Here is a 24,440-nt window from a genome sequence, read left to right as displayed (position 1 = left end):
TGCTGTTGGATCCCTGGCCTGGCTCCGTGGGTTAAGGATCTGGCGTTGCCCTGAGCCGTGGTGTAGGTCTCAGGCGCGGCTCAGATCCCGCGTTGCTGTGGCGGTGGTGAAGGCCGCCTGTGTCTACTGCTCGGATTAGACCCCTAGGCTGGGAAACCCCAGATGCCATGGGTGCGCCCCTAAAAAGCAGACAAACAAAACCGCCCAGACCGGAAGGGGAGCAATCGCGGATGGGTGTATAGAGGTGATGATGAAACGGCGAATGAATGAACAAATGTATTAATTCTGACTGCCCTAAAGCATTAATGTACTAAGTGGCATGGCGCAGGCGAGATTGAATATACGTCAACCGCAGAGGAATTCCTGTCATGGCTCGGCCAGTTAAAAACCGGATTAGTATCCTTGAGGACCCAGGTTCGATCCCTGGCCTCCTTCAAGTGGGTTAAGGATCTGGCGTTACCTCGAGCTGCGGGGTAGGTCACAGACACTGCTAGGATCTGTCGATGCTGTGGCTATTGCATAGACCAGGAGCTGCAGTTCCAATTTGATCCTTTGCCTGGGAACTTCCATATGCAACAGGTGTGGCTCTACAAAACAAAAAACCACCTCCCAATGGGGAAAACTTCTCCACAGCATAGTAGAAAAATAAAAGTTTATTACTGTATAAACGGTAAACCGGAATGTGATGTGCATCATAGACAATTGCTAAGAGATTGCAAAGAAAACTTACCCTTTTGTAGAGACAGACAGAACCCATTACATATATTTTCAAATAAACAATAATTAGTCCTCAAGTTACGACAGCATCATTTGTTACCCATAGTTGATCCTAAGTTTACCTGGTAATTGGGGTGACTGCCTTTTTTGGTCAGAGCCACGGCATGCAGTTCTCAGTCCAGGGATGGAATCTGTGCCACAGCAATGACAATGCCACATATTAACTGAGAGGCAAGCAGGGAACTCCTATATTGGCTTTCTGTAAGGGAATACTACTCAATTCTTCTGCTCTTATAAAAATTTTATTTTTTACTGGGACACCTAAGGCATATGGAAGTTTCCAGGCTAGGGATTGATTGGAACTGTAGCTGCTAGCCTACACCACAGCCAGAGCAATACCAGATCTGAGATGTTTCTGTGACCCACACTGCAGCTCTTGGTTTTCTCTCCCTCTCATTTTTTCCCTCCTTGCTGAACTCATACATGTTTAGCCACCCATCAGTTTTGAAACAGTTTTGAAACTTCCAAATACTTTTCACAGGTCCTGTTCTCTCTCACCATGGTCTCTCCCCAAGCCTCATCTGCATTCTTGATCCTTTGCTTGTTTTTGGGTTTTGTGTGTGTATGGTTTTGTTTTGGTTTTTTTTTTGCTTTTTAGGGCCACACAGGCTACACAGGCCACACATAGAAATTCCCAGGTTAGGGGTTTAATTGGAGCAACAACTGCGGCCTGCACCACAGCTCATGGCAATGCCAGATCCTTAACCCACTGAGTAGGCTGGGGATCAAACCCGCACCCTCATGGATACTAGTCTGATTTGTTTCTGCTGAGTTACAACGGGAACTCTTTGTTTTGGTTACAATGCTTTCACCTCCAAGTATGACTCTCTGTTGTAGGAAGCTCTATATGCTCAACGTACAGAAACCTGAATCAATCAGTATTATAGTCCCATTTAAGTCACTATGAAGACAACACAGCAGGCCTGAGACTGCTATTCTTTTGAGCTTGCAGGATTCACCCTGGGCTGGTGTTGGAGATGTTAGATATTGGATTTTCCACCAGGCCCAGAAATGAGGGGTGGCTTAGTGTATCCAAGTGTTTCATGTAAGCAGGTGGCTTACGCCACACTATCCTTCTGGAGGTTTAGAATTTGCTATGTGCTATAGTATCCGAAGAAACCCTGGGCACTGGGTCTCTAACTAGCTCCCTGAGTAGACATTCCCACCTATTCCTCCATGATGGAGCTTAAATTAAGCTTGTCTTGGAGTTCCCGTCATGGTGCAGCGGAAACAAATCTGACTGGAAACCTTGAGGTTGCAGGCTCGACCCCTGGCCTCACTCAATGGGTCATGGATCTGGTGTTGCATGAGCTGTGGTGTAGGTCCCAGACACGGCTCAGATACTGCGTTGCTGTGGCTGTGGTGTAGGCCGGAAGCAACAGCTCCGATTGGACCCCTATGCTAGGAACCTCCATATGCTGTAGGTACGGCCCTAAGAAGCAAAAAAAAAAAAAAAAGAAAAGAAAAAAAAAAGAAAGAAAGAAAATTTAAGCTTGTCTTGTGCGACTTCCCTAAGACAGGATCACTGTGATTGTCCTTGGTTTCCTCTGGATTTCAGTCCTCCAGCTGAATTAGCTTTCTTTTTTGGGTAATAAAGTATGGCTTTGGAGTTCCCCGTCGTGGCGCAGTGGTTAACGAATCTGACTAGGAACCATGAGGTTGCGGGTTCGATCCCTGCCCTTGCTCAGTGGGTTAATGATCCGGCGTTGCCGTGAGCTGTGGTGTAGGTTGCAGACGCGGCTCGGATCCCGCGTTGCTGTGGCTCTGGCGTAGGCTGGTGGCTACAGCTCCGATTCGACCCCTAGCCTGGGAACCTCCATATGCCGCAGGAGCGGCCCAAGAAATAGCAACAACAACAACAAAAAAGACAAAAAGACAAAAAATAAAAAAAAAAAGAAAGACCAAAAAAAAAGGGGGGGGGGGAAGAACAAGAAAATAAAAGTAGAAGTAAACAGACTATGTTTCTCATGACTTTTGTAAAAAAGTACTGGAAAGTTGAGGAAAAATTATAATATCCAATATGGTAATAAGTATACAACAAGAAAATACTTAGAACAATTATATTAAGAATAGGGAATGTAGGAGTTGGACTCATGGTGGGCTCATGTTTAAGGATTTAGACTTGTCACTGCTGTGGCTTGGGCTCCATCCCTGAACTGAGAACTTCCATATGCTGTGGGAATGAACAAAAAATATAAAAAAAATAAAATAATACAGAATGTAAAAGAATGTAATGGAATCAAAGTTTCTATATTGGGTTTTTTTTTTTTTTTTTGTCTTTTTGCTATTTCTTGGGCCGCTCCCGAGGCATATGGAGGTTCCCAGGCTAGGGGTCGAATCGGAACTGTAGCCACCAGCCTACGCCAGGGCCACAAAAACGCAGGATCCGAGCCGCGTCTGCAACCTACACCACAGCTCACGGCAACGCCGGATCATTAACCCACTGAGCAAGGGCAGGGACCGAACCTGCAACCTCATGGTTCCTAGTCGGATTCGTTAACCACTGTGCCACGATGGGAACTCTTTCTATATATTGTTGAGCTAAAATATTGGGAACAGTCTGTGATAAGTTATGTATCCATAGTAAATACCTAGAGTAAAAAAAATTAAGACACATATTCTAAAAAACATTACAGATGTATCAAACGGAATTCTAAAAAACGTAAAATAACCCAAAGGAAGCAAGGAGGGCATCCAAAAAACAACTGGAAAACAAAAAATTATACAAAGGGAACACAAACAAAATTAATAAAGTGGTATACTTAAGCTCTGACATATCAGGAATTATTTTAAATTTACATGATCTAAACATATGAATTGAGAGAAAGTGGCAAAGTGGATAAAAAAGTAAGACTGACTACATGCTGTTACAAGACACTTCTAAATATAATGATACAGAGAAGGTTAAAAATATTGGAAAAATTAAACTGTGCAAATACTAATCAAAAATCACGGCAGTGACTATATTAACATCAGAAAGAGTATGCTTCAAAGAGAAGAAAATGAACAGGGAAATTACATAATGGGACAAAGGGTCAATAATACACCAAGATGACATAGCAATTTTTAAACGTGTGTTCATCAAACAACGGGGCTTTGAAGCAGAAACTTACATAATTCGTTAGAGAAGCAGACAATTGCTCAATTATACTTCAGGACTTCATCGTCTCTCTGCAACTAACAGAAACACTAGACAGAAAGTCGGCAAGGATATACAATATCTGAGTAATACCCCAACCAAAAGGATTATGGAGGCATTTATAGAAAGAAACGCTACCCAATGTCAGCAGAACATACATTCTCTTCAAGAAGCCTTACAGAACATTCAACAAGGTATACCGTATCCTGGGACATAAAACTTCAACAAATTCAAACATAAGAACCAAATGTGAAACAAACAGGAAATCAACAACAAAAAGATACCAGAAAATACTCCAAACAGTAGAATATTAAAGAGTATACTTCTCGGGGGAGGGGAGATTTGCTGGGGGTTTGGGATGGAAATGCTATGGAATTTGGGTGTGATGATCGTTGTACAACTATAGATGTAATAAAATTCACTGAGTAATTAAAATAAACAGTATATTTCTCAATAATCCACTAAAACAAAGGAAGTCTCTGAAAGAATCAAGAGATATTTAAAACTGAATAAATTGTAATTAAAACTTGTGGGATAAAGCTGGAACAGTGCTAAAAGAACACATCAATAATCTCAGCACCCCTCAAAAAATAAAAGAAGCAAAACACAACCAAAGCAAAGGAGAAGACAGAATATCACAAAGATCAGAAAAGAAATCAGTGTTATTAAAAACAGTAAAGCAGCTGTACAGTAGATACGGGCACAACACTGTAAATCAATTAAACTTTAATGAAAAAGAAAATATATCAGGAACAAAATTAAAAAGGAAAGAAAAAGAAAAAAAATAGAGAAAAACCAACCAAATAGAGAAATACAGTGGTGGTTCTTTAGGATAATCAGCAGTATCGATAAATGTCTAAGAAGATTGACAATGATTAAAAAGATAGTTGAGGAATTCCTGTTGTGGCTCGGCAGTAACCAACCAACTAGTGTACATGAGATGTGGGTTCGAACCCTGGTCCTGTTCAGTGCATTAAGGATCCGGTGTTGCAACGAGTTGTAGTGTAGGTTGCAGACATTGCTCAGATCCCAAGTTGCTATGGCTGTGCCTTAGGCTGGCAGCTACAGCTCTGATTCGACCCAGGCTGGATGCCAGCCTGGGAACTTCCATATGCCACAGGAGTGGCCCTAAAAAGACAAAATAAATAAGTAAAATAGCAAGAGAGTTGACCTATTTCCAAAATCGGGAATAAAATGGGATAAAAGTACAGACCCTGTTGCCATCAAAAAGATAAAAAAGGGAGTTCCCGTCGTGGCGCAGTGGTTAACGAATCCGACTAGGAACCATGGGGTTGCAGGTTCGGTCCCTGCCCTTGCTCAGCGGGTTAATGATCCGGTGTTGTTGTGAGCTGTGGTGTAGGTTGCAGACGCGGCTCGGATCCTGCGTTTTTGTGGCCCTGGCGTAGGCCGGTGGCTACAGTTCCGATTCGACCCCTAGCCTGGGAACCTCCATATGCCTCGGGAGCGGCCCAAGAAATAGCAATAACAACAACAACTAAAGACAAAAAGACAAAAGACAAAAAAAAAAAAAAAGATAAAAAAGGAGTTAATGATCTGATGTGGTCTCTGTAGTGGTGCGGGATCGATCAACTGGCCCAGTGGTATGGGTTAAGGATCCGAGCTGTTGAAGCTGTGGCAGTTCCCTGGATGTGGATTCGATCCCTGGCTCAGGAATATCCATATGTTCCTGAGAAGGAGCCTTCCATGGAGAAGGCTGGCAGGGGTGAGGGTAATAAGGGAATACTTGCAACAAGTCTAAAAACAACTTAGAAAACTTACAGGAAAGAAAATATCTCCTCAAAAAGGACCAACTATCCAACTCATCCAATATGAAAAAGATACTCTGTACAGTTGCATATTTATCAGATAATATGTAATTTTAAAAGTATCCAGAAAACCTCCAGGCACAAATGGTTCACTGGAGAATGCCATCAAACATCAAAACAACAATTAAAAACAATTACACACAGTCTTCCTGCAAAATAGAAGAGAACAATCCCTCCCAACTCAACTTGGGAAGCAACTATCACCTTGACACCAAAACCAGACAATGAAAGTAGTTAAAAACAAGCAAACAAATACTGAGAACTATAGATCATAGATCAAGAGATTAGAGGAAAAATTGCTCAAAAACTATAAATCAAATGGAATGCTTTAATATAATATGTATATAAAAAACTTATATTCCACAGCCAAGTGGGGTTTATTTCAAGGATGCAAGGCTGGTTCAATATGCAAAACTCAGTGCACTACATCACATCAATTAAGATACTGAAGAAAACTCAGATGATCATGTCAACCGGAGATAAAGCATTTGACAAAACTCAACACTCATTCACGATAACAAAAATCTCAGCAAATTAAGAACAGAGGGAAACTTTCTAGACTTGTTGGAAAACTCTATGGAAAAAGAACCTTACACCTAACATTGCACTTAATGAAAAACTGAACGTGTTCCCTCTAACATCAGGAACCAGACAAGGATATCCTTTATTACTCTGATTCAACATACTGGAAGTCCTAGCTAATGCAGTGAAATAACAAGTGCAGAGACAGGAAGAAATAAAACTAATTTGGAGTTCCCGTCATGGCTCAGTGGAAATGAATCTGACTAGTATCCATGAGGACGCAGATTCACTCCCTGGCCTCTCTCGGTGGGTTAAGGATCCAGTGCTGCCATGAGCTTTAGCGTAGTTTGAAGATGCAGCTCAGATCTGGTGCGGCTGTGGCTGTGGTGTAGGCCAGCAGCTACAGCCCCAATTCCACCCCTAGCTTGGGAAACTCCATATGCCACAGGTGCAGCTGGAAGAAGACAGAAAAAAAAAAAAGAAAAAAAAAAAGGAAATAAAACTAATTTGCGGTTGCCATTTCTACACAGAAATGCCAAGGATTCTATCCAAAGAAATGGCTAGAAACAATAAGAACTGAGTTCAGTCGTGAGTGCAAGATACTGAAATATTACTCCAGGAACAATTATCTTTCGGAATACTACTAAAGATCACATGGAAATTGAAAGTTTATGTCATCTGAAAAATCACATGGAAAAAAACCCCACCAACTGCTTAGACATAAATAATAACAAAAATGTATAAAACCTGTACTGTTGAAATTTATAAAATGCTAAGGAACTATCAATAATTACTTAAATAGGAGTTCCCACTGTGGCTCTCAGCAAGTTAAGAACCCGACTAGTCCCCATGTGGATTCAGGTTTCACTCCTGGCCTCACTCAGTGTTGCTATGTGCTGGTGTTGCTATGTGCTGCACTGTAGGCTGCATATGCAGCTTGGATCTCAAGTTGTATAGATTATATCTGCAGGTCCGACTCATCCCTAGCCCAGGAACTCCCACATGCCACAGGTGCAGCCATAAAAAGGAGCAGGAAAGGAAAAAATTAAATAAATGAAGGGTCATATCATGTAATGTGTTCATGGTGCTACTTCTGAAACTGCTCTACAGGTTTACATCGATTTTGATAAATATGTGGGCAAGATTTTTTTGCATCCTAAGATCTGTAGCTGCCAGCCACAGCCACAGCAATGTAGGATCTAACCCATGTCTGCGACCTACAGCACAGCTCATGGCAACACCGGATCTTAACCCACTGAGAGAGGCCAAGGATCAAACCCACATCCTCACGGATACTAGGTGGATTCACTTCTCCTGCACCACAACAGGAACTCCCTCATTTTACCCAATTTTAAATTTTACTGTATAGCTATATAAATTAAGTACACAATACACTGGATCAATAAAAAGACTGAATGCGTAGTGGTTAAAGCCACCAAAAGAACAGCCGGGTTCTTCCAAAAAACTAAAGCCTGAAAAGCCTTAACCGGCATGATAAAATGGGCCCATCTGTCCTATGTGCATCCTTAGCTGCGTAAATACCTGCCCCCAACCATCTAACTCTCCAGACACCGGACAGCAATGACTGTATACGCACAAGACACAGGAAGGATCAAGGCCCTTTGCCTCTGAAATAACACCCCCTTCACCCCAAGTAAACTAAGGAATCCATGACAAAGTGCCGAAAGCTTGACAGAGGAGTCTCAGAGAAACTGTGTTTGCGATACATTTTCTCTTCTAAGTCTCCACCTTCTCTTTATAAAAATTCCTGAGATAATACTGCAGTGTAAACTAAGGAGAAAAACAGTAGCTAAACAAACAGTCTCTCCCTCACCGATGAATTCTGAGATGCAGAATAAGGCTTGACGCTGTGCCAGTCTCTCAAATGCGTCTTCACACAACTGATGGATGACCTGTGACAGGTTCTCTCATCGTGAAGATACCTGTGGGGTTTCTCTTTGGTATGTACGATCAGACGTTGTGGTAGATGTTTTCTCCTGCAAAAGAGTCTCCTCGGGGTTTACATTCAGAAAGTCTTTTCCCAGCAGGAGTTCTCGGAGGGTGGCTGAGGTTTGGTCACCTGGGAAGGGTCTTCCCACATCTGTCACGCTGACAGGGTTTCGCCCAGTATGAACCCTTTGATGCTGAGTGAGGGAGGAGCTGCGACTGAAGGCCTTTCCACACTCACTGCACTTGTAAGGCTTCTCTCCCGTGTGGATGATGGCGTGTCGAATGAGGTTGGTGCTCCAGCAGAAGGATTTCCCACACTCCATGCATTCATAGGGCTTCTCGCCACTGTGAATCCGCTGGTGCCTTGTCAGGCCTGACCTGCGGTTAAAGGCCTTCCCACACTCCGTGCACTCATGGGGCTTCTCCCCAGTGTGGACGCTGAAGTGCCGAATGAGATCTTTCCGAGTGCTAAAGGCTTTTCCACATTCTTTGCACTCAAAGGGCTTCTCGCCAGTGTGGGCCCTTTTATGCAAGATGAAGGTGGAGCAGTGGGTGAAGGCCCTTCCACACTCGGTGCACACAAAAGGCTTCTCCCCGGTGTGAATCCGCTGGTGCCTCTTGAGGTAGGACCTGTGGTTGAAGGCCTTCCCGCACTCGAGGCACTCGAAGGGCTTCTCCCCGGTGTGGATGACGTAGTGGTGAATGAGGGCGGCGCTCTCACAGAAGGCCTTGCCGCACTCGCTGCACTCATAGGGCTTCTCCCCGGTGTGTGTCTGCTGGTGCCACACGAGGTACGACTTGTGTTTGAAGACCTTGCCACACTCAAAGCACTCGTACGGATTCTCGCCGCTGTGGACGATGTGATGTCGAAGGAATCCGGGCCTATGTCGGAACACCTGCCCACATTCTTTGCACACGAAGGATTTCTCCCCGGTGTGTCTCCTCTTATGTAAGACAAAATTGGAGCGGTGGGTGAAGGCCTTTCCGCACTCACTGCACCTGTACGGCTTCTCTCCACTGTGGATCCGCTGGTGCTGGGTGAGGTAGGACTTGCGGTTGAAGGCCTTGCCGCACTCCATGCACTCGTAGGGCCTCTCCCCAGTGTGGATCATGTGGTGCTGGAGCAGGTGCGTGCTCTTAATAAACGTTTTCCCACACTCCGTGCATTCATACGGCTTCACCCCAGAGTGAATCTTTTCATGCCCAGCAAGAAGGTGTTTCTTGTTAAACACTTTCCCGCATTCGTTGCACTTAAAGATATTTTCCTCTTCCTGAATCATGGCATCTTTACCCGATCCACCTGAGTCACGGTCAGGGACAGCTCCTCCTGGAGGGAAGGGCTCCTGCACACCCCGTGAACACACACCATCAGCTGTCCCTGAGCGGCCATGTTCAGGACTCACTTTCCCAGGAAGCTTTCCCCTCTGGGAGGCTATCCCTCGTCCAAAGGGCCCTTCCTGCACTACCGATGGCCCACCCTGATTCTTGGTTCGTCCCGACTGAGGGTCCCCTAGGCCTCCTTGTGTTGGTTCCCGGAGGGAGGCTCCCTCAGGGACGGCTGGCTCCCAAGGGCTAGGTTCTCTGGTCTTGGGTTTCCCTCTGTCACCTGAAAAAAATCCAAGAAACAGGGCCCATTAGTAATACCAACAAAGAAGAAACAAAATCAGCATTTCAGTGAAAAAACAAACCAAAAACAAGGAAAACAGTGCCTCTGTGTGTTAGGGTTGCTATCCCTGAATCTAAGGAGTGTAATTGCTTTTTTTCTTGGTCACTGAACTGCTGAAAGCTTGAAAATGGCCAACCAAGAGAAAGTATAAACAAGAGTAAGAGGATCTAGGCCTTCCCGTCATGGCTCAGGGGTTTAAGGATCTGGTGTTGCCGTGAGCTGTGGTGTAGGTTGAAGCCTTGGCTCAGATCTGGCATTGCTGTGACTGTGGTATATGCCACAGCTGTAGCTCCAATTAGACCCCTAACCTGGGAACCTCCATATGCCGCAGGTGCGGCCCTAGAAATGACAAAAAAGAAAAAAAAAAAAAAAAAAAAAAAAAAAACCAAAAGGGTAAGAGCATCTAGGTGAGATGATGGAGGATCTGGAGTGAAGACGCCAGTACAATTTCATACTGGACATGGCTGGACAGAGTAATAACACCTGTGTCTTTTCAGTCCGTTAACCAAGTACGTTCGATGTTGCTGTAAGAACACTAGGAGAGGGCATCTAATGTAGCCCTGGCTACAGTCAGGAAGTGTAAAATGCAAAGTTAACTGGCTCCACAAGTTCCCATTATGGCTCAGCAGGAGTATGACTAGCATCCATGAAGACACAGGTTCCATCCCTGGCCTTGCTCAGTGGGTTAGGGATCTGGCATTGCTGTGAGCTGTGGTATAGGTCGCAGATGTGGCTCGGATCTGGTGTTGCTGTGGCTGTGGTGTAGGCCAGCAGCTTCAATTGGACCCCCAGCATGGGAACCTCCATATGACCCAACTGTGGCCCTGATAAGATAAAAAACTGTCTCCAAAGAAAAATATGGTCTTTGTCCCACCTCTAAGGAAGTAACTTGAAAACCTTTGGTATCCCCAGAGTGACAGGTGAGTCTCTGTTGTTCATGGTTTGCACCTAGGGATGTGCCTACTTTATGACAACAGACAACTTATCATGGGCCTCTGGATAGTTTATACTAAAAAGATGGCACTAGGCTTGAGTATGGTCTGGCCACACAAAGACCAACCATGTAATCAGAAAGCTGAGGCTTTTGGGAGTTCCCCTGAGGGGCAGTGGGTTAAGGATTTGGTGTTGTCTCTGCTGTGGCCTGGGTTGGATTTCTGGCCCAGGAACTTCGCATGCCTCAGCAAAAAAACAAAAACAAAAACAAAAACAAAAAACAAAAAAACAAAAGGCAGAGCTTTGAACCACGGGGTAAATCAGCTGGGCTCTAGAAACGAAAGGAGGGCTGCAGACGGAGACCCGAGTACACCAACTCAATCAACCGAGCTTTTGTAATGAAGGCTCAATAAAGATCTGGGTACCGAGGCTCTGCTGAATTTCCCTGGTTGATGACTCTTCGGGCACAGACGGCCACACATCGATCCTGGGAGGTAAGGAGCTGCTGAAGACACGGAAGCTTCGCGGTTGGAATACCTCCAGGCCCCCTTCTAATCTGTATCTTTCGCCTGTAACAAACATGATCTGTTTTGTGAGAATGGCAGGTGTTAGGGAATTTCATGGGTCTTCCTCGCAGATCGTCAAACCTGAGCAGACTGGGAAAGCCTCGACTTGGAGCTGTGCCAGACCACCTGGGCAGGCCTGGCAGTCTTGGAGCTCTGTTCTGAGCCTTGAGTCTGCCAACTGTGTGCAGGAAGAGATCAGGGAGTCAGTCCTGCTGGCACCACAAGAGCTGCCATGGGAGTTCCTGCTGCCTTGCAATGGGATCAGTGGCGTCTCTGCAGTGCTGGGACACAGGTTTGATCCCCGGCCCAGCAGACTGGGTTAAGGATCCAGCACTGCCACAGATGTGGCTCGGATCTGATCCCTGGCCCAGGAACTCCATATGCTGCAGAGAGAAGGTGGGAGGGGCTCCACAGTCCCAGGTCACAGAACTGTCACAGGCCCTGCAGACCAGGAGGATGGCATCTCATCGATGAGAATCCAGGGCCAGGTGGGGGAGAAGGGAAGCTGATTCCCATGGTTCTAACCTGGGTTTCAGTGAGGCAGGAGGGGAGCAGGACCCGGATAGACATATTGGTGAGTAGACTGACGAGATACAAATGATCTAGATGGAGAAAATGATACTGCTTTACCTTCTGAACACACTAAAGAGGAGTGAATGAAGAATTCAAAGTGAGGACGGGTGTCATTCATTATTAGAGAGATGCAAATCAAAACCACTCTGAGGTACGACCTTACACCAGCCAGAATGGCCATCACCCAAAAGTCTACAAACAATAAGAGCTGGAGAGGGCGTGAAGAAAAAAGAACACTATGACACTGTTAGTGGGATTGTCAATTGGTGCAACCACTGTGGAAAACAGTATGGAGAGTCCTCAGAAAACTAAAAATAGAACTACCATTTGATCCAGCAATCCCACTCCTGGGCATCTATCCAGAGAAAACCATGACTCGCAAAGACACATGTACTCCAATGTTCATTGCAGCACTATTTACAATAGCCAAGACGTGGAAACAACCTAAATGTCCATCGACAGAGGAGTGGATCCAGAAGATGTGGTACATATACACAATGGAATATTACTCAGCCATTAAAAGGACGAAATACCAGCATTTTTAGCAACATGGATGGACCTAGAAATTACCATGCTAAGTAAAGTCAGCCATACAATGAGACACCAACATCCAATGCTTTCACTGACATGTGGAATCTGAAAAAACGACAGACTGAACTTCTTTGCAGAACAGATGCTGACTCACAGACATTGTAAAACTTATGGTCTCCGGAGGAGACAGTTTGGGGGGTGGGGGGATGTGCTTGGGCTGTGGGATGGGAATCCTGTGAAACTGGATTGTTATGATCATTATACAACTACAGATGTGATCAATTCATTTGAGTAATAAAAAAAACAAAAACAAAAACAAAGTGAGGGCTGGGGAAACTAGAGAGAGGTGGTCAAAAGGTACCAACTTCCAGAGAAATAAGTACTAGGGTTCTAATGTGCAACCATAGGACTGTAGCAAACGCTGCTGTGTGATAGAAAACACTGTTGGGAGAGTAATCCTAAAAGTTCTCTTCATAAGTACAAACACTTTTTTCCTTTTTTTTCTTTCTTTCCTTTTTATTTTATCCATATGATAAGATGGATGGCAGCTGAACTTACTGTATTAATCATTTTACAATACGTGTAAATCAAACCACCGTGCTATAACTTATACAGTAATGTATGTCAACTGTTTCTCAATAAAACTGAGAGAAAAAGAGAAAGTTGAAAAATATAAAATTGACAGGACTTTCCTGGTGGCCTAGCAGGTAAGGATCCACTGTTGTCACTGCTGCGGTGCAGGTTAGACCCCTGGCCCTGCATGACATGGGCACCGCCGAACAAACAAACTGACAATTCTACCAAAATGATTATATAAATTCAGGACAATTCCCCCTAAAATACCAACTTGAGTTACTGTGGAACATGACAGCCTGTAGGATTTGCATGAAAACTAAGGTGAGAGAGAATAAGGAGAAGGGCATCTACCTTATAGTAGGATTACAGCCTTTACCAACAGGCCATGGAAAAGAAATAGAGGGCTCAAGAAAAAGACAGAAAAGGAGCTTTGGTAGATGGCAGACCAGCATCTTCATAAGAGGGAGGAATATAGAGTGAAGGGAGCCGGAAACACTGGTGACGCGCTGGGCATGGAAAGACTATACTCCTCGCAGAGGCCGGGGTAAAGCAGAGGTGGTACCAATACACAGTGGAATATTACTCAGCCACTAAAGGAACGAAATAATGGCCTTTGCCCAACATGGATGGACCTAGAAATTATCATGCCAAGTTAGTTAGACAGTCAGACACCAACGTCAAATGCTATCACTTGCATGTGGAACCTCAAAAAAGGACACAATGAACTTCTTTGAGAACAGATACTGACTCACAGACTTTGAAAAACGTATGGTTTCCAAAGGACACAGGTTGGGGGGATGGACAGGGGGTTTGGGATGGAAATGCTATAAAAACTGGGTTGTGATGATTGTTGCACAACTGTAAATGTAACAAAATCCACTGACTAAAATGAAAAACAAACAAACAAACAAAAAACTATACTCCTTACGTGCACACTGAGGTCAAAGGGTTCCATGGCCTCCCCTGGGGACCAGGGCCAGGGCCTCCCCCCGCCCACACCTGGGCTCCTACCTGGACAGGTGCTTTGGGAGAGGTCTTTCTGCACCATCCACAGCTCCCCCCCGTGCTCCAGCTGGCAGATCAGCTCAGGTCTGGGAACCGGACACCCTGTTCATGGAGGCAGGAAGAAGATACTGGATTTCTGTGAACATGAACACCACCTCTCAACCGAGTCTGGGAACTCAGGCTGTGGCCGGGAGGCCAGGAGGACGCTGCTTCCGTGCACACAGAATGCCGAATCCGGACCTGGAAACCAAGGGCAAAAGCCCCACTGCTGGGATTCCCAGACCTCAGCCTGTATGTAGTGCGGGTTGTGTGGACGGCACAGATTCTCTGACTTCCAACGCGCAGAACTCAAACACCCTTCAGGTGTGGCCAGGAGACCTGGAGAATACGACCCCTTCAGTTAATCCAAGTGCATCTCAACCCCTTGTGCGTCTGGTTCACGTCCAAGTGAAAGCAGACTCCGGAGGGGAGGCCTGGATAGCAAGAGAGTGAAAAACCACCGCAAGAGGAGTTCCCGTGGGTCTCAGCAGTAACGAACCCCAGTAGCATCCATGAGGATGTAGGTTTGATCCCTGGCCCTGCTGAGTGGGTTAAGGATCTGGCGATGCTGTGCTGTGGTGTAGGTTGCAGATGCAACTTGGATCTGCTTGGACCTGGCGTTGCTGTGGTTGTGGTGTAGGCTGGAAGCTGCAGCTCAGATGGGACCCCTAGCCTAGGAACCTCCATATGCCTTGGGTGTGGCCCTAAAAAGGAAAAAAAAAAAAATTGCCCCATACTAAAAAAAAATGTTTAAGGGAGTTCCCTTCGTGGCTCAGTGGTCAACAAACCCAACTAGGATCTGTGACTAGGTGGGTTCCATTTCTGGGCTTGCTCAGCAGATTAAGGATCCTGCGTTGTGGCAATCTGCAGTGTAAGTAGCAGGTTCAGCTCAGATTTGGTGTTGCTGTGGCTGTGGTCTAGGCTGGGAGCTGCAGCATCAATTCAGCCCCTAGCCTGGGAACTTCTGTATGTCATTAGTGTGGCCGTCAAAAAAAAAAAAAAAGGAAAGAAAAGAAAGACAGAAAAATCCACTCTCTTGGGATAGAACATTATGGGGGATGGTAACAGAAAAAGAGAGTATATATATGGATGAATGGGTCACTATGCTGTTCAGCAGAAATTAGCACAATGTGGTAAATCACCTGTAATTTGGAAAAAGTAAAAAAAAAAAATTTATTATTAATCTTGATACACTATTAAAAAAGAAGAAAAAAAAAAAGTCTCCTGCATTCCTCTGTTAGATGCGAAAGCCAGCAACACTTCCCTAAATATTAGGTCACCATGAAACAAAGGCAGCAATGAAATTGAAACAGTGTTATTAACTCACTGAGAGCTCAGCCTCCTGCTGCTCAGGGCTCCTAGCCTGAGGCTACTACCTCTGCTGAAAAGGGGAAAGGTGCTGGGGTGGGGGTGGGGGGGGATGAAGGGAAGGTATCTTAAGAATGAGCCCTTAAAACAAGAAAAAAGAATGAGCAGTAAACCCTGAATTTCCATCAAACACATTCAGGAGGCAGCAAAGTGATGGACTGGATACATGAGGGTGCCTGGCAATGCCAGCTGAAGACGTGTCCCTGCACCCTCTGAAACACGGTTTCTTCACGGAGCAGGACTGTTCAGTCAAGATAATCTCGTTGGGAGGATGGGGAGGAAGCTGGCCTGTGAATCCTAAGGGTGTTTAGTGCATTCCAGGCCCTCCACCCACTCCAGGTGGTTAACAGCAGCCACACCCAAGTGGCTGTCACAACCAAAACCAGCCCCAGATGTTGCTGAGCTTCCTCTGGGAGCAGCAGCATCTCTGCTTGAGAACAACTGGCTAAGGTTATGAATAGGTTTATGAGATCAAGTGAGAGGGATGGGGCGGTTCCATGAGGCCTGGGGGTGACAGTGCTGGGCCAGGGGGGCCCCGGGAAAAGACAAAATGCCCAAGAACACCCGCCAGGCAGAGAACAGCCCCCGCAGAGGCCTGAGGCAAGTGTGTCAGGGCTGCGCAAGGAAACAGCAAGAGTCTGGAGCACAGGGGGCTCCAGGCGAGCACGGGAACAGGAGTGAAGAGGTCGGCAGCGCCAGAGAGTTGACTGTTGTACTTTCAAAAGTTGGTTGTAAACTACCTAGCAATGCCAAACGTTTCCTACTTTTGTGCCACCTCCACTCCTTGACACAGACCATAACCCCAGTTCTCTGAGCGCGGGCATGGCTTCCCCTGAGCCCTGGACGGACAGCCCTCCTCAAGCTGCTGTTTCGCAGGCCTGGCACCCCTGCCACTGGGGGCTGGGGAGCCCTCTGCTGAGCGGGACCATCCCGGCCATCCTGGGGTGCGGAGTGGCACCCCGGGACTCCAGCCCTAGAAGCCGGCCCCACCCACACCCCAGGCCTGACACTCAGACGAGGCTGCAGCCACGGCCCGACGTCCCCTGGGGGACAAACCCACCACCAGAGGCTGCGCGGCACTACTCTCTCCTGCGGCAGCAGAGGATCTCGGCCGGGACTCAGGGCACAAGAGACAAGCATGGAGGCGCACGAGAACAGAGAAGCCCCAGAGCCGAGAGCCCGGCGTGGAGAACGACACCCGTTGGCCCTGAAGGCAAAGGCCTCCTGGGAGCCCGCCTGCCTCGCCCTCGTCCCGGAGGACACCCCGGCACTCACAGCCCTGCTGGCTGGGTCGGGCAGGACCCCGGAGCCAGCGGGTCTCCTCCAGTCAGCTCCCCCTCTGGAAGGTGAAATAACCTCACACGGAGGCCAGTCTGTGCGGGGCCCTGGGGGAGAGGCTCAGGGAACTAGGGACTCGAGCAGCCACTCCTGCCTCGAGGACACCCCCAAGGAGTCCCCCAACAGGGGAAGAAGAGAAACAGGGTACCTATGCCAAGAAGTAGCAACAAGGCACCTGGGGCCCCAGAGAGCAGGGACCGGGGTGGCCACTCCTGTCTTAAACGTGCTGAGGCGCAAAAGACAGGGTTGGGAGCAGAGTCAGAGGGAGAAGCCAAGATGAGAAGCCAGGGCATATGTGTAGCAACATGGATGGACCTAGAAATGACCACACTGAGTAAAGTCAGACAGAGAAAGACTAAGGCCCTGTGGCATCACTTTTATGTAGAATCCAATAAAAAAAAGATACGAAAGAACGTTTTTCACAAGCTGAAGCAGGAGTTCCCTTCATGGCTCAGCGGTAAGGAACCCGACTGGTATCCACGAGGATGTGCATTGCCATGAGCTGTGGTGCAGGTCAAAGACTCAGCTTGGATCCGGCGTGGCTGTGGCTGCGGCACAGGCCAGCAGCTGCAGCTCTGATTCGCCCCCAGCCTGGAAACCTCCATATGCCGTGGGTGTGGCCCTTAAAAAAGAGAAAAAAAAAATTCTGGGCATAATCCTGGTGGTTCCCAGTTGGTATACCAGGCCCTGATACAGCCCGGCTGGAAATTCTGCTTTCGGATTCTACAGATCACCCACATTTCCTTCCACCGCTTTCTAGAAGTCAGAGGGACAACACATTTCTTTATCAAAGGACACTGGGGAGTTTCCGTTGTGGCTCAGTGGTTACCGAATCTGACTAGGAACCATGAGGTTGCGGGTTCGATCCCTGGTCTTGCTCCATGGGCTGAGGATCTGGCGTTGCCGGGAGCTGTGGAGTAGGTTGCAGACGCGGCTCGGATCCCACGTTGCTGTGGCTCTAGCGGAGGCCGGTGGCTACAGCTCCGATTCGACCCCTATCCTGGGAACCTCCATATGCCGTGGGAGAGGCCCAAGAAATGGCAAAAAGACCAAAAAAAAAAAAAAAAAAAGAAAGAAAAAAAAGGAAGCAGCAGGTCTCCCGCACCAGGGACTGCATGGGACCTACCCAGAGATACCAGCAGCCCTCGGTTTTCCAGCATCACCTCCTGGTACAGGGTCCGCTGAGCTGGGTCCAGCTGTCCCCACTCCTCCTGGGTAAACGTCACAGCCACATCATCGAAGGTCACAGACACCTGCAATGTCAAATCGAGACAACGGCATGAGCCTTGGGACAGGTGGATGGAATCAGAGCTTGTCTCTGCATGGCCGGTAGAGCCACGGAAAGGTCAAGGCCCTAATAACTGAGCACGTCCAGAAGGGCCAAGCTGGGCTGCAGGTGAGGTGGACATAAAACGACACAGACACACCTTGGAGATAATGCAGGTTTGGTTCCAAACCACCCTCAATAAAACAGTTTTTTTCAGTTTCTCAGTGCATATCAAATTCAGTTTACACTATAGTTTAAGCTCGCAACACGATAAGGTCTAAAAGAAAAACGCAGATGAAAGATAAGACAACGTGGAGTTCCCATCGTGGTTCAGTGGTTAACCAATCCGACTAGGAACCATGAGGTTGCGGGTTCGATCCCTGGCCTTGCTCAGTGGATTAAGGATCTGGCGTTGCCGTGAGCTGTGGTATAGGTTGCAGATGTGGCTTGGATCCTGAGTTGCTGTTGCTGTGGCTGTGGTGTAGGCCGGCAGCTGTAGTTCCGATTAGACCTCTAACCTGGAAACCTCCATATGCCACAGGAGCGGCCCTGGAAATGGCAAAAAGATAAAAAAACAAACAAACAAACAAACAAAAAAAAACAAGACAAGACAATGTAAACACCTTAATTTAAAAATACTTTTTTTTTAGGGCCACACCCACGGAACATGCAGGTTCCCAGTCTAGGGGTCCAATTGGCGCTACAGCTGCTGGATCCTTAACCCACTGAGCAAGGCCAGGGATCAAAACCGCAACCTCATGGTTCCTAGTCAGATTCATTTCCACTGCACCACGACGGCAACTCCTAAAAATACTTTATTGCTTAAAAAACACTAACCATCATCTAAGTCTTCAGTGAGGCAAGCTGAGGTAAGCAAATGCTACCGAAAACACGCTAGTAATCTGACACAATTGACACAATTGCTGGACAAGGGATGTCACAAATTTTTATTTTTTGGGCATACCTTGGGCATATGGAGGTTCCCAGGCTAGGGGTCGAATCAGAACTGTAGCTGCCAGCCTTCACCAGAGCCACAGCAACACAGGATCTGAGCCGTGTCTGAGACCTACACCATAGCTCACAGCAACGCCGGATCCTTAACCCACTGAGCAAGGCCAGAGATTGAACCTGCAACCTCATGGATACTAGTCAGGTTTGTTACTGCTGAGCCATGACAGGAACTCTGCCACAAGCCTTCCATTTTGAAAAACAGGGTAGGAGTTCCCTTCGTGGCTCAGTGGTTAACGAATCCGACTAGGACTCATGAGGTTGTGGGTTCGATCCCTGGCCTTGTTCAGTGGGTTAAGGATCTGGCATTGCCTTGAGCTGTGGTGTAGGTTACAGACACAGCTTGGATCCTGCGTTGCTGTGGCTCTGGCGTAGGCCGGCAGCTACAGCTCCAATTGGACCCCTAGCCTGGGAACTTCCATATGCCTACAGTGCGGCCCAAGAAATGGCAAAAAGACAAAAAACAAAAAAACAAAAACAAAACAAAAAAAAAAACAGGGTATTTACAAAGCATAACAAAGCAAAGTATGCCTATAACGTGAGATAGGAGCCTCATATGCAGAAGCCATTTGAAAATGACACAAGTCAATGAAAATGCCACTGGAACTATTAGATGCAGACAGAAAAGGTTTTTGAATGTCAAATGACTGAGTAAGTAATGATAACAATAATACCAGGAGTTCCTGTTGTGGCTCAGTGGAAACAAATCTACTAACATTCCTGAGGAGGCAGGTTCGATCCCTGGCCTTACTCAGTGGGTTAAGGATCCGGTACTGCATGAACTGTGATGTAGGCCTCAGACGTGGCTCGGATAAGGTATCGCAGTTGCTGTGGTATAGACCAGAAGCTTCAGCTCTGATTCATCCCCAAGCCTGGGAACCTCCATATGCCGTTGGTGAGGCCCTAAAAAGATGAAAAAAAAAAGTAAAAAAATGAAACAAAACTATACTATCAATAAAGCTGAAAAGAACAGTAGCTGATCATCACTGGTCTTGCTATGTCCTGGCCCAATGCTGAGGGCTGTATGTCATATCTAAAAGTAATCAAATCCCTTCCAGTTTTGGGGGTTTTTGTTTTTATTTTTTTTGCTTTCTTAAGGCTGCATCCAGGCATAAGGAAATTCCTGGGGCTAGCGGTCAATTTAGAGCTGCAGGTGCTGGCCTATACCACAGCAACTTGGGATCCAAGCCATGTCTGCGACCTACACCACGGATCACAGCAATGCCAGATCCTTAACCCATTGAGCAAAGCCATGGATCAAACCCGAGTCCTCATGGATCATAGTTGGGTTCCTTAACACTGAGCCACAACCGGAACTCCACTCTTTCAGTTCTTTTTTTTTTCCTCCCGTTTTTTTTGTTTTGTTTTTGTTTTTGTCTTTTTTAGGGCTGCACCCAAACTTTTATTTTTAGGGGCACACCTGGGGGACATGGAGGTTCCCAAGCTAGGGGTTGAATCAGAGCTGTAGCTGCCGGCCTACGCCACAGCCACAGCAACGCGGGATCCAAGCTGTGTCTGTGACATACACCACAGCTCATGGCAACACTGGATCCTTAACCCACTGAGTGAGGCCAGGGATCAAACCCACAACCTCATGGTTCCTAGTTGGATTTCTTTCTGCTGTGCCACGATGGGAACTACATCTTCCAGTTCTTAAGTCATCATTTTCACTAGTAACTCTTGATGAAAAGCACTCCATGTAGACTAAGGATAAATAAACCATTTAGTGCCTCATCCCTGATTACCATACAATGTATTTTTAATAAATGAAAACTCCGGAGTTCCTGTTGTGACTCGGTGCTAACCAACCTGTCTAGTAACCATGAGGACACAGGTTTGTTTGATCCCTGGCCCTGCCTAAGTGGGTTAAGGATCAGGCAGGCATTGCCTTGAATTGCGGTGTAGTAGGTTGAAGAAGTAGCTCGGATCCTGCATTGCTGGGGCTATAGTGTAGGCCTGCAGCTACAGCTCTGATTGTACCCCTAGCCTGGGAACTTCCATATGCCACGGGTGTAGCCATAAAAAGCAAAAACAAACAAACAGACAAAAACCAAAAAACAAAAAAAAAAAAAAGAAAATTTTCTGGCATGCAATCATATAGCATCCTGTACGACTGCTTAAGGTCACATATTCACTTTCTCTTGTTTGGATTTTAAGCTGGAAGTAGGCTGAAACATTAGGAAAAAGGTCAGTTATTGACCAAGTCCCGGTCATTTGGGGCTCTGTTTTAGATGTCATGTTCACCTTCCTGGTCTGTCTCTAGGGATAGACATCTGGCTACTGGCAAGTCTGACTTCAACTGGGCAGGATTCCTGGGTCGCTGATTGTAGATAAGGGCTTGGATTCCTGGGCAGGTGGTCTGTCAAAGTTCTCTTTTCATATACTGGGTGTCGGTCGTCCACCTGTACGTTCCGTCTCGCCTGTTCTAAGACCGAGGTAAAGTCAGGGACGAGTCAGCCCCCCGTGCCGGACACACACACAACTGCAAAGAGATACCTAGTGCCTTTCTTCACCCACAGCCTGCGCAGGAACCTTTCTGAACCAGCAGAGAAGCAGCAGTGCCACCAACATCGTCCACTCACCCGCGCCGCCTCCATCCACGCTGCCGCCATCATGGGCCCCCGAGGAGACAGCGGCGCCGGGACAGGCGGCCCCTGAGACGGGTCCCGCGGGCTCGGCCGACCGACACGTCTTCTCTGCCCGGGAAAAGGGATCGATCACAAGGAGGCTCCCGACTCGCGCAAAGGAGCGGAGGTGAGTCCTAGCCTCCCTTCCGGTCATTCGCGAAGGGGCGCACTCGAAGCGGCCACAGACCGCCAATGCCCACCCCACAGCTGGCGTGGACGGAACCGTCGCACGCAAGTGACGTCCGCCAGCAAGGAAGCCGGAAGTCCCGCCCTCCGCGGAAAAATGTCCCCGCCGGGGGCCGTCATTGGCCCAGAGCCGGCCTCTAAGGCGCGGGGCCCAGCCTTCTGGGCAATGTAGGTTTTTTCTCTGCCAGCCATGAGCGGCGGCGTCCGGTCTGGAGGAGCTCTTCCCAGGTGTAGGAGACTCAGCCAGAACACGAATCAGATCCGCCGCTTCACAGGGGGCGCAGCTGCGGGGCACCGAGGGGAAGGACCGAGACTGTGCATTCTACCCCTGCGGACACTGAGGCTCTGGAGGCGGAGCCGCTTGCCCCGGGTCGGGTCAGGCCAGGTGTAAAGGCGCGAAACCTCGCCCCTGGCTCGCCTGGGGACGTCCTTGTTGTGCCCCTTCTCTCCTCTGTGGAGACTCCCTTGGAGGATGCGGATAAATGAGCAGTCAAAATAACCGCGGAAAGGAGGACGCCGGAAGTCTTCTTCCCACGCAACGCAGGCAAAGCGAGCCGGCGCTCTTGGGCATTTTTTTGGCCCAGCGCCGCCTCCACATGATGCACTGAGTAATGGAGTTGGCGTGGAGCACCCAAGAGTGGATTTGCCATCCCCTAAGGTGCGGGGGCTGAAATTTCAAGCAGTGAGTTGGCGTTGAGCACCCAAGAGTGGATTTGCCATCCCCTAAGGTGCGGGGGCTGAAATTTCAAGCAGTGCAGTTTGCGATGTCTGTAAGAAGCACTAAGTATTTGTTTCCCTTATTCACTGAACCCATGTCTGACCTTAGGCAGAGAGTTCCTGCCTGGATTTGAAACCCGCAGCTTGTGTGGATTTCTAGGCTAGGGGACAAATCAGAGCTGTAGCCTCTGGCCCAGGCTACAGTCACAGAAACGCCGGATCCAGTCACCCCCTGAGCAAGGCCAGGGATCAAACCTGTGTCCTCATGGATACTAGTCAGATTCATTTTCCACTGAGCCATGACTGGAACTCTTGAATCCCCTTGTTTTCATGGCAGTAGGTCAGGGCATCTGTCAACTCCTCCATTATCTCTGTGAGCCAAGCAAAAGCAGTGTGGAAATGAAGCCTCCACGCAAAGATTATTTATCTGCTTCCACATCTGGAGCCCTCCCAAATCTCTTTGTTTCCTATTTCTAGGTCAGTTCCACTTATTCAGGGAAGTCCCTCAAAGCCTTTCATGTCGTTTTCCACAAGCTATAGAGCAGTTAAATTCTGCTGCTTATGATCAAATAATCCAAACTTATAGACACTCTTAATATTCTGGGGATAATTAGGGTATCTGAATGTGAAGTTGTAGGATGGAAGTTATTATTATATAAAGTTTACAGAACGAGGAGTTCTCATTCTGGCTCAATGGAAACGAATCTGACCAGCATCCATGAGGATGCAGGTTCGATCCGAGGCCTCAGGTGTTCAGTGGTTTAAGGATCTAGCACTGCCATCAGCTGTGGAGTAGGTTGCAGATGTGGCTCATATCTGGTGTTGCTGTGGGTGTGGCATAGGCCAGCAGCGGCAGCTCTGACTTAAACTCCATATGCCGCGGGTATGGCCACAAAAATCCAGTAAATAAATAACTTAAGTTTACAGAATGAAAATTCAGAAATGAAGAAAAAAGCAACCTGTACACTCATGACAGCCGTAAGTAGTGACCTCCACCAGCCCACAGTAAATGCAGGAAGCCCAGAGCCCTGAGCCCCCACCTCACTGTGGCTGTCTGATGTTCATCCAGTGTATGGCTCTTCTGCAGCTCCTTGTAGGAAATCAAACAGTATACTTCTAAATAACCCAATAGAGGCAAGGGAAGTCTCAAAAAGAAACAAGGGATATTAAAAATTGAATAAATTGTAATTAAAATTTGTGGTATAAAGCTGGAACAGTGCTAAAAAAAATACATCAATAATCTCAGCACCCCTCAAAAAATAAAAAAAGCAAAATACAACCGAAGCAAAATAGAAGACAGAATATCATAAAGATCAGAAAAGAAATCAGTGTTATTAAAAAGAGTAAAGCAGCTGTACAGCAGACACTGGCACAATATTATAAAGGAACTATACTTTAATTAAAAACATTAATATATCAGGAACAAAGGTAACTACAAAAAAAGAAAATAGAGAAAAATCAAAATAAAGTGCTGTTTCTTTAGGATAATCAGTAATATCAATAAATGTCTAAGAAGATTGACAATGATTAAAAAAGATAGTTGAGGAGTTCCTGTGGTGGCGCAGTGGTTAACGAATCCGACTAGGAACCATGAGGTTGCAGGTTCGGTCCCTGCCCTTGCTCAGAGGGTTAAGGATCCGGCGTTGCCGTGAGCTGTGGTGTAGGTTGCAGACGTGGCTCGGATCCCGCGTTGCTGTGGCTCTGGAGTAGGCCAGTGGCCACAGCTCCGATTAGACCCCTAGCCTGGGAACCTCCATATGCCGCGGGAGCGGCCCAAGAAATAGCAAAAAGACAAAAAAATAAATAAATAAATAAATAAATAATCC

The 24,440-nt window shown here is 47.1% G+C and overlaps 1 protein-coding gene across 10 annotated transcripts; it reads right to left on the bottom strand.

Moving 5' to 3' along the window:
* Positions 1 to 3,517: 3,517 nt before the first annotated feature.
* Positions 3,518 to 21,920, bottom strand: LOC110261309 (uncharacterized). Of its 10 annotated transcripts, none has more exons than XR_014806818.1 (6): positions 21,581 to 21,920; positions 17,936 to 18,062; positions 14,071 to 14,166; positions 11,239 to 11,382; positions 7,451 to 9,820; positions 3,518 to 6,664 (listed from the first exon to the last, which is right to left on the bottom strand). XR_014806818.1 is itself a non-coding variant. In XM_021097290.2 (5 exons), the coding sequence occupies exons 2-5, from the start codon at positions 17,967 to 17,969 to the stop codon at positions 8,193 to 8,195; spliced, it is 1,902 nt and encodes a 633-aa protein (XP_020952949.1). In that variant the 5' UTR covers positions 17,970 to 18,062; positions 21,581 to 21,920; the 3' UTR covers positions 3,518 to 8,192. The 10 variants fall into 10 exon arrangements, 4 of the variants coding, with proteins under 4 accessions (XP_020952949.1, XP_020952947.1, XP_084818482.1 ...); XR_014806815.1 differs by having other exon boundaries at positions 21,667 to 21,920; XR_014806816.1 differs by having other exon boundaries at positions 3,518 to 6,589; positions 7,543 to 9,820; positions 21,667 to 21,920.
* Between the last annotated feature and the right edge of the window lie 2,520 nt (positions 21,921 to 24,440).

This window comes from Sus scrofa, chromosome 6 (assembly GCF_054392235.1).
Source record: "Sus scrofa isolate SSC_HxYL_T2T_F1_AM1 chromosome 6, Sscrofa_HxYL_maternal_Yorkshire_Landrace_v2.0, whole genome shotgun sequence".
Taxonomy (NCBI): Eukaryota; Metazoa; Chordata; class Mammalia; order Artiodactyla; family Suidae; genus Sus; species Sus scrofa.
Note: the sequence above shows the minus strand (reverse complement) of the source record. Positions and strands in the feature narration are given on the sequence as shown.